This window comes from Eurypyga helias, unplaced genomic scaffold, assembly GCF_000690775.1.
Source record: "Eurypyga helias isolate BGI_N326 unplaced genomic scaffold, ASM69077v1 Scaffold28749, whole genome shotgun sequence".
Taxonomy (NCBI): Eukaryota; Metazoa; Chordata; class Aves; order Eurypygiformes; family Eurypygidae; genus Eurypyga; species Eurypyga helias.
The window spans coordinates 1-10,321 of NW_010274370.1; the positions used below are offsets into that span (position 1 = coordinate 1).

Consider the following 10,321-nt stretch of genomic DNA (forward strand, 5'->3'; position numbering starts at 1 on the left):
TGCTGCCTTTGCTTCTCCCTCCCAGGCTGCCCCGGATCGAGTAGCTGGAGTTTGTGCAGCTCCTGGGTCTCGACAAGGTGGGGAGCAAAGTGTGGTGCTGGGTCTCGGAAGCCCCTCTCTTGTCCTTAGGTTGTAGAGAGGGTGCTGGGGAAAATGTTGGCTTTGCAGCCCCTGGATTGGAGTTCTCCAGCTGAAGTCTTGGCATGTCTTCAACATTTTACATGGATTAATCATCAATTGCTAGCCTGCTGGGAAGACGAGATGATGAGAAACTGCAGGGCAGGGCAGACAACACACAGAAGGGCAAACAGAAGACGTCTTGCCCCCTTGCTGTCCTTAGCCCCGATGCTTCAGCTCTGCTGGAGCTCCCGCTCTGCGGGAAGCTCGGGAGGGGATGCTGCCATGCCCATCGCTGGTCCCACACTGCATCCTGCAGCAATCCCTTAGCAGACCTGAGGCATCTCCTGATGAAACCACATTCCTTATCCCGATGAGCCACTCTTTTCCAGCTTTCCATCTATGGCTATTTCGGCCGAGTGTTGTTATATTTAGCTCCTGTCCTTTGGAATTACTTGAATTCCGTTATTTTTAGGGTGAAAGAGGATTGCCTGGACAGACTGGCCAAACAGGGAAGCGAGGATCATCAGGAGGAACAGGCCTTCCAGGGAGCCCTGGCGATCCGGGACCCAAAGGACAGCCGGTTAGTGATGAAAGGAGCTGATCAGACCCTACTGCCAGCTGTCTCCTGCAGGAGAGGGTGCAGATCCGCAGGCTGGGATGGTGGGGTGAACCCTGGGAGGGTCTTTTACAGGGGAACCCCTAACCAGCTTGTGCCCATAACAGCTCTCCAGCATGCCTGCTTCCCTGCTCGTCGCTGCTCGCTGTGCAGGGATGCGTAATCCACGCCTGCGCTCCCCAGGCCAATGTCCACATCACCCTGCGTGTGGTTCCAGGGCAGCCAGGCTGCAGAGCCACCCCAAACACCCCTCAGCAGCATCCTCAGTGAGAGCTGTTCCGAGCGCGGAGCCTGGGGGAGGCGTGGAGCACAGGAGGTGAGCTAGCACGCCCAGCCATCCGAAAGGTGCAGAGGAGGGTCTGTAGCTCCGCTGGGACACGCAGGAGGCACAGTTGGCAGCATCATCAGTGTGGTTTTGAGGGCGGTGGAGCTGTGAGTTCAGAGCACACGCTGCGGGAGGGACACCGAGAGCCCTTGGGCAAAGCAGAAGTTAAATTCCCTCACCTGTCTCCGAGGCAGACTCCTAATCCTTGCTCCTTTATTTATTGTGCTGGTGGGATTGCCCAGTTTAGCACTGGTGCATCACACTTTGTCAGCCTGAGGCTGTACTGAGAACGCATAAGCTGTTTAGGTCGGGAGCACCATCAGAGGGTCTAGTTGGCCCATGGATGTAAAACGTGAGGAAAAGAGAGCTTAGGACTAATACAAAACAAGATGAACCACAACTACCTCCTGTGTAATATACTTGGGTTTATAAAGCCCTGTGGTGGCAGTATTCAAGCTGAAAGGTAGTAGCCAACAATATCATTTGGCCTCTTGTGTCCACAGGCAGCGGGTTCATTTCCCAGTACTGCCATCGCCTACCCTTCTGCAAAACTACCAACCGTGTCCCCTTAGCTGAGACGACTCGGTGGCACTGAAACGCTTCTGACTTCCCATTTACTTTTCAGAGACTCACAGACTGGTTTGGGTTGGAAGGGACCTTAAATCCCATCCAGTCCCACCCCCTGCCATGGGCAGGGACACCTTCCACTAGACCAGGTTGCTCCAAGCCTCATCCAGCCTGGCCTTGGACACTTCCAGGGATGGGGCATCCACAGCTTCTCTGGGCAACCTGCCACAGTGCTCCCCACCCTCTCCAGGAAGAATTTCTTCTAGATGTCCCATCTCAATCTCCCTGGTTTCAGTTTAAACCTGTTACCCCTTGTTCTGTCACTACTTTTTTGCCCGAAATTCCTCTAGAAGGAGGGCTTGGTTGGTTCTCCTAACACGGGAAAGACTTTAGTCCTTCGTTAGTAGCAGTTTTCCTTTCCAAGATCCATAAAGGGGCAGTTAAATCAATTTGCATCCTTGGAAAGTTTCTTAGGCTCCGCCAAGTCCAACAAAGCCCTTTCTTGCCAAGCAGTCTCTCACTGTCGTGGCAGGAAAAACTCCCTGACAGTGAGGTCTCCAGGCTGACTCTGGAATAGCCTTGTAACAGAGGTGGTGGAAACCCCATCGCTTGAGTCATTTACAACTGGGCTGAACAAGACATTGTAAAACGTCCCATAAAGTACAATCCAGCGTGGGTCACAGAGTCCTGCCGAGAGTCCAAGCAAGCCTTTTCCATCTCTGATGTTCCTAAGGCTGTAGATGAATCATCTGGTGGATGTTTCTGACCCTTTTTGTTTTTTAACATTGGATCATTTCACATTATGACATTCGAGAAGCCCAGAAATACCAAAGGACGTACATCTCAAACGCGGTGAAACGAGGGTGTTTGCATAAGGACATGCTACCCAGTGTGGGGTTTTTATGCTCGGAGTGCACGCTATGTGCTAATCCAAGCTTGATGGCCTTCCAAATATTTTATTATTACCTTTAAGAAATTGAGCAAAAATCCCTGCAGTTTTTACCAGGCATAGAATTAGGGGGTGTGCACGGGTTTCCTGGGTCTGAGTGGGAGGTTATGTTGTAGGAACATGCAGTTTTTGACAGCTTGAATTAGCATAGTTCGAAATTGGGGGCTGGAACTAGATGATCTTTGGGGTCCCTTCCAACCCAAACCATTCTATGAAATTACCCTTTCGTAGGTCAGTCCAGTTGGTATTAAAAATAAAAGAAGAGCTTATTTTAAAGGGCTTTGGAGCTGGTTTTTTGCAGCATGAACTTCTAAGATCAGTGTCTGAGGAGACACTCTCCATCCTGCTGCTGCTGACTGTGGTCCAAGCTAGGCAAGCGGAACAGTGTAGTTATGGCTCTGATTTTGGGGGCAGAAAGGCTAAGTCTGTGAGATCGGAGTGATCTACAAGTCTGTGAGATCTGCTGGAGGTGCTTCTAGCCTGTAGTTTGTGTAATTCCTCCCTCAGATTTCTTTCACGCTTCCTTCTCATCAGCCCTGCTTGGGCTGAAGAATGCTAATGGATTTCTCTTCCCCTGAAGCTGCTGAACTCCTCGGGTGACCAGGAACTTACTGTTGCTCTTTGTTCTCGTGTTTGTCTTGGCTGTTATTTGCAGGGAGACTTTGGCGAGGCAGGATTTCCAGGGATTGCTGGCATGTTTGGGCCGAAGGTAAGAACGAGGCTGTCTTGTGACCAGTGGCTTTCTGGCCTCTGGGGACAGGCCATGCCATACTTGTTGCAAAGACTTCATTAGCAGCTCTGCTAATTGAATTGTGATTCCAACTTTCTTTAGATTACACATCTTCATTCGTTAAATGAGTGGCGTATACGTATGCTTTGTTGGAGCTTATCCCTGTTAAAATGGGTGGACAGCAGAGGGAAAAGGGCTGGCCTGTAGACCCCGGAGCTGTTTCAGACTCTTGTATTTCCAGCGTCAGCCACCTGTCTGTACCTGAGGCATTCCTAACGCCGTGATTTGAAATTCACCCTCATTTTGTCAGCCTATAATCTTCCTGGTGAAGGGGGGAGGGGGCTGTTTGTTTTCTGTAGAAAGTAAAGGGTTTGCAAAACAGGAGTGAGAAAAGAAGTTCTAAAAAATTAGACCTTCCCGTACCAAGGCAGTACCTCTGTCCTCCCAGCAGAGCTGTCAGCAGACAGAAACACGAGTATGTTTATTAAGGGGACCTGGCATTTTTGCTTGCAGGGCCCCCCAGGAGACCTTGGTTTCAAAGGCATTCAGGGACCTCGTGGGCCGCCCGGTCTCATGGTGAGTGGTTTTTCGGTTTGTTTGATTTGAGAGGATTTTTTTCCTGCCTCCATCCTCTGTTTCTGGGAGGCTACGGGGTGCCCTAAGGGGCAGAGCGGCTGTCAGTCAGACCACGGCACCACCGCAGAGCCACCAACACATCCGCGGGCAACCACGTGCGCTGGGGTCTCTCCTGCCCTGGGCACGGCCATGCCGCTGCGACCACTGCACAGACTGCTCCAGCTGCTCTGGAACCTTTCTATTCCTGGGATTTCTGAGGTTTTCCGTGGGTTGTGACAACCGTACTGTGAGAGCTTGCATTGGGAACCGGTTGTTGTTTCAGCCGCCGTCGTGTTGCTGACACGCGGCAAAGAGATTCGGAGTCTGCCGAGGTAAAAGCTCACCTCGGCGGTTCACGCATACCTTCTCTTTTCTAGGGAAAAGAAGGAATTATTGGTCCGCTTGGCATTCAGGGTCCCACGGGAAGCCCAGTAAGTAACTGCTTTTCTTTTCTGCCTGTATTTTTTAGTAGAGCGTAGTGTTTGAGATCCGAGATGCTTGAGGCCAGCGTAAGTCAATCCCAAGCCCAGGTGTAATGAGGGAAATGAAATGGTTTTTAAGATGAGCTGCTCTTGAGGGAAGTGCAGGTTTAGTCTCTGGCTGCAGGTATAGTTGCAGGTTTTATTAGCATAAAACTGAGGAGCAACTCTGCCTAAGTGCAGGTTTTTCAATAGATTGGCTCAGGCTAGAAGACAAAAATGTGATTGCAGTTTTTCAAAAGCAAGCTGCCAGGTTTTCCAAGGAACTTGGCCCTGAGGGGGAGAGAGGAAAAAAAAAAAAACCACCCAACCACAAGGAAAAAACCAAAACAAAACAGAACAAACTGATAAATGTAAACTGGGAACAGCTTGATTCTGGGAAGTGTTGAAAATCCTTGCCTGCCCCAAAACGCCAACGGCGCTGGACAGAAGACACTGAAGTTCGGGTCAGCGCTTCATAAAAACGTGATCGTGAAGCTACTCGGAGATGAAAACCAGTAAGATGAACTCAGACATGGCCAAAACATCCAGTAACGGCTGTTTTTTTGCCTCGGGATGGGTGGGCCAACGCAACCACCTGAGCTGATTTGTTTAGAGGTGGCGCTTGGGTCCTTGCAAGGAGCATCTGGGTGGCGACCCGTGGAGGCAGCGCAGCTTGCCCACAGCCACTGACAGCCACCTCCTGTGCTTTCACAGGGACCCAAGGGGGACAAAGGCAGCCGCGGAGAAGGGGTAAGTGTCGCTCCGCGCCCTGGTTAGGAGGGTTCCCGGGGGGCCACGCCGCACCCACCTGGGCTCTGTGGTGGCATCAGGGTCCCACGAGGTCCCACGTGCGCACACATCCCCACGTGCATGCATACATCTGCTCTGCTCTTAAAATTTCCACTCGCTTAACCCCGTTGCACAGCAAAAGCTAACACTTCAGAGGTGACCGTGGTGTCTCTGCGAGCGAACCGCAGCGAGCGGCAGCTCAGACAGCCCCGGGCTGTGCTCCCAGGGGCACGGCACCTCTCTAAGTGGCAGCGTTGCCTGGGTGCAGCCCCCACAGCGGGGGGAGCAGTGCCAGGGACCCCTCCTCCCCTTCTTACCGGGGCTCTGGTGGACTTTTAGACCTTCTCAGCGCTCCTTGGTGTTCTCACCGTTGCAGGGGATGTGTCAGGTGAACTGGATGCGTGTTGTTCATCCTCCTTGTTACCCAGATGGCGGTTCCCCCCGCTCTCCAGGCTGTTTCCTTTAGCGACAGCGGTGGTTCCTGCACACGGGGGCTCTGTCACCATCCCCTGCCCCCAGGACCTCGCTGCCTGCGGGGAGCAGGCATGCAGGCACCCAGCAAACACAGCTGGTGGCAAGTGCAGAAGGCTGTTACTTGCCACCTTCAAAAGAGACGTCCCATAAGCCAACGGTCCCCAAACCCCCCAGCGCACGTTTCTAACAAGGCAGGGTGCTGCTGGTTCCTTCTTGCTCACCCTTTTCCACCTTCGTGGGCACAGCAGAGGAGTGCTGGCAGGGACCCGAGCCCCAGGGTGAGCGTTTGCCGCTGTCAGGGCCATCAGCAGCCTCTGCTGCAGTAACCCTGCTGTTGGCAGACACCGTTGGGCCCATGTTCAATGTCCTTCCAGTGCAGCACCCAGCCCTCGTGCAGGCACCTTGGGAACAGCCCGTGGCTGTACAGGGAGATTTTGGGTTACTAATGAGCATCTTCTGACAGATTCTGCCTTTTTCTTTTTTCTTTTTTTTTTTTTTTTTTCTGCAGGGAGTGCAAGGTCCAAGGGTGAGCACTCACTTTTTCTCACTCATGTATTTTATTTAAATAAACCAGTTGCTCTTAGCTAATGTGAAGCTGCAGGGTGGGTAATTGTGGATACAGGGAATGCGATAAGTACCTGGGAGTATGGCATTAACGATAGTTAAGGAACTAAGGGCTGGGAACAAGGGATGCAGTAGGAACAGACTAGGTGCAGTCAGATGCACCCAAAGTTGGGAGATGGAGGAAATGGGGCCACCTCCTGTCTCCAAAAGGGTTGGAGAGGGAAGATGCTGTAAAATGTCCAAAATCTGGAGGATTTCAGCAGGGAACAGGCTCATGCTGGCAACAACCGTGAGAAACGGAAATGCAAACTGGAGACGTTGCACTAACTGATGCCACTCTGTCTTTAGGGTCCTCCAGGCCCACGAGGACACCCTGGCCCTCCGGTACGTATACATGGAAAGAGTTCAAAGGCATTATTGAAACAAGCTAAAATTATTGCCATGATACTCTCCAGGGGGACTGTTCACTCACTGGAAATTATAGCTTAGCCCCATTCCTCGCATGCAAAGATGCCTGTGTGAATGGACTAGTGTTTCTTGTGCTTTAGTCCAAACCCTCTCCAAGCATCGTATAGAGACAGCATTGTTGCCTCTCTTACTCGTCTGCACTGAGGGACCCCAAGGAAAACAGATTTCAAAAGGATGTGACTGCAGATCTTTGCGAGAGCGACTGCCCATCTTTCTGGCTGATGCCCCTTTTCTGCTTTGATTTCTAGGGACCGCCAGGAATTCCAGCCTCATTTGTAAGTTGCTGTTTTCTGTACGTTTGTTAGTGGTGGTAATAAGTCCTGCAGAGCCAAGGTGCTGATGGGACATCCCGAAAGACCTGCTGGGACCCTGGAGACACACACTCAGGTCCAGCAAGAGACGCTGTGGTAGCAAAAGCAACGCTTGTATCGCAGCCCTAAGCCAAGAAGCATTTGCTTGCATCAGGGCACCTTCAGCTTCCAACAATCTCAGTTACCATCTTTTTCACCCCACACTAGCAACAAGACGGCTTCGGGGCAGCTTTCCAGGCACTAATCGACTCGAACACCGCGCTCAAGACAGAGGTATGAGAGTACTTTTGAACGTACTGGTCTTTGCTGGAGGTGGAGACAACGGTCACGCCGTTGCTTGTTCTTTCTGTGTGCTTGAAGTTTATTTAAGAGTGACAAAGCTCTGATTTGTCACTGCTCTCGTGGAACAACTGGGGCTCATGTGTGCAAAGATCCAGTTAAAGGATGGGGTTCTGTTGTGTTCCTCGCTTGTGAAGATTCAGACTTTGCCATCCTGACTTTGCCAGTGCTTCAGGGATGTCCCGTTCAGGGGAGTGCAAGGGCTGTAGCTCACTGGATCCCAGACAGCACAGCCTGTCCTCGGCCCACTGAGTTTTCCCACAGATAAACCTGGATCCCATGTGGTCACTCCTAGTGCCTCCGAGGCACCTGACTCCATCCTTGTCTCTCCAGGGTTACCAACATCCAGACCTTCTCATGCTGGACCATGGAGGGGAGATCTTTAAGACTCTACACTACCTCAGCAACCTCATTCAGAGCATCAAAAGACCCCTGGGAACCAAGGAAAACCCCGCCCGCATCTGCCGCGACCTCATGAACTGTGAACAGAAGATGAACGATGGTAGGAAGCCCTGAGCGTGTGAAGGCTGCGTCCTCCCTAGGGCCCAAACGGGTCTCCTTCCCTGGGACCACTCATGCAGAAAAAACTTTTCCTTTTCCCATTCACAGAGAAGTTTAAGTGTTCTTGTTAATCCCTGAATCCTCTTTTGTTCAGGTACCTACTGGATTGACCCAAATCTTGGCTGTTCCTCGGACACCATACAGGTCATCTGTAACTTCACCAATGGTGGGCAGACGTGTCTCAGCCCCATCACCGTCTCCAAGGTACACACAGATCGACCCCAGCACGGCATTTCCCATACTACTGTTACGAAATATTTGCCCAGGGGGGTGTTGTGCCAGGACACTGGACGGTGACCACTGTGACACAGCACGCTGGCTTCTCCTCCAGGCAGAGTCGGTGCAGCTGTAACACTCAGAACTTCCCTCATGCCGTTAAAAAATGTACCTGGTGGGTACTGACTCCTGTCAAGACAAAGCAGTAGGCTTCCAGCAATGTTTAATTAACCCATAATCTTAACAGAGGCCAGTAATTTGGCAAACATGCTGCTCCCAAACGCTTTGTTGAAGTTATGGTCAGGTCACTCTTGCGTTTTGTTTTCTGACACCTGAAAAAGTGAGGTCAGCTTGAGTATACAGCTTTCCAGCGAAGAGAATGTTAGGAGTTTTCCTGAGGAAGTGCAATAACAATATCTGGGTTCGTCTGCAGATGAACTAGAACCTGCTGTTTTGCGTCTTTGCAGAAGTGTGTATTGATTGCAAAGTTTATGTTACTTTCCTCCCACTCAAGGACCTGCCAGTTTGTTCTGAAAAATTCAGGACCTGCTGTGTCCCCGTGAAAACTTTCCAGAATGACTTGGCCTCTGGTCCTTCTGCCCAGACTCACGCCAGCCCCAGTTCTGGGCATCGGTGTGCGACTTTAGCAGAGCACAGGGACCACCTTTGCCGTGGTCCCCACACTTGGGCCAACCCTGCCGCTGGCTCCCGCCGCGGGACGCTTTGCACTAACGTCTCTGTCCCCTTCACAGCTGGATTTTGACATCGGTAGAGTCCAGATGAACTTCCTCCGCCTCCTGAGCTCAGAGGTGGTGCAGCACATCACCATCCACTGCCTGAACACCTCCGTCTGGCGGGAAGGCTCATCCGAGAAACCTTCGGAAAAAGCCGTGCGCTTCAAGGCCTGGAACGGGCAGATGTTTGAGGCAGACGGGCAGCTCAGGCCAGAGGTGGCCGCTGATGATTGCAAGGTACGTTGCTGCAGAAGAGGGGAGAGGTGGAGCGAAATGCCAGGCTGAAGCCACTCAGGGCACGCGGCAAGGCTCGAGCGATACCCCTGCTCCTTATTCTCCAGAAGAAGGGGGAGAAGGGTGTTGTTTACCCGGTCACCACTCGTTTTCCAGCCCAGGGTGCTACGGCGGCTCGCGGTCAGCAGGTCGCCTTCAAACAGAAAGCAAAAAAAAGTCAATCCAAACGCAGGTTAGGGGGCAGAAGGGGGAACTGCCACCCCGAAGGTGGCGACTCCAAGTCACACGGAGTGGCTAGCCACCTGCCTGCGTTCCGGGTTTGCTGCAGCGGGACTCTGTTTGCTGGTGGCATTCCGAGCTCGGTTGCCGTCAACCTGGATAAAAGGTTCCCCAAAATGCTTTCTGAGCCTCACCCCTGACCCGCTCAGCCCAAAGGGGCAGCCCCTTGTCTCACACAGGGCTTTTCAAGCTTACACACCGGTGAAACGCGCTCCTTCCCAGCGGGATTCATCCCCCCATTAAACAGCTTTTTCCGCCTGTCCCCCCTCCCTGCACAGATCAAGGACGGACGCTGGCATCGGACTCTCTTTTCATTTCGGACGCAGGACCCTCAGCAGCTGCCAATTGTCAACATCTACAACCTTCCCCCATCGGAGCCAGGAAAGCGATATCACCTCGAGGTTGGCCCCGTCTGCTTCCTTTGAGCAAAGCCGTCGCACCGGGCTCCGAGGCTTTGACCCCAGGTTTGGCCCGTGTCTCTCCGCAGCAAGGACAGCCGGGCCCTGTCTTTGGGTCAACTCTTGCTCTAGCCTTTGGCTCCAGGTCTCCAAGAACCCGTGATCTACTGAACTCAGCGGATGGGTAACGGAGGGATAACGAGGACGCAGGGGGAGCGGGTGTCAGTTGGGACGTGAACAGTGGAAAGGGATCGGGGGACGAGATGTCACAAGCGGTTCCACACACAAAGCTTTTTCCACGACCAAAGAAAATATTGAGCGGGGTTTGGTTTGGGTTTTTGTGTTCCTCCCCCGTTTTGTCTTACCTGGTTCCTGAGTTACCAAATGTTCTTTCCATTGAAAAGTAAGGAAAAGATAGAGCTTCCCTCTCAGAGCTTGTCGCCTTCGGGATGGCCGCGTGCTGCATCGGGTCTCCCAGGCCGAGCTGCAAGTTGAACCTGGCTGCTCTGTGCACCGGAAGCATTTTGATGTGCAATATTAGAAGAAACAAAATATATATATTATATTATTT

General features: G+C 52.2%; 1 protein-coding gene across 1 annotated transcript; it reads left to right on the forward strand.

The window, feature by feature from the left end:
- Nucleotides 1-592: 592 nt before the first annotated feature.
- LOC104515714 (collagen alpha-1(XXVII) chain-like) lies at nt 593-10,061 on the forward strand (the record flags this gene model as incomplete). The annotated part of the gene is made up of 13 exons (XM_010159799.1): nt 593-700; nt 3,233-3,286; nt 3,821-3,883; nt 4,300-4,353; nt 5,098-5,133; nt 6,155-6,172; nt 6,559-6,594; nt 6,927-6,953; nt 7,197-7,262; nt 7,662-7,830; nt 7,984-8,093; nt 8,858-9,076; nt 9,631-10,061. Coding segments are annotated over 13 exons (1,107 nt in total), but the record flags the coding sequence as incomplete, so codon positions are not given.
- Nucleotides 10,062-10,321: the final 260 nt, after the last annotated feature.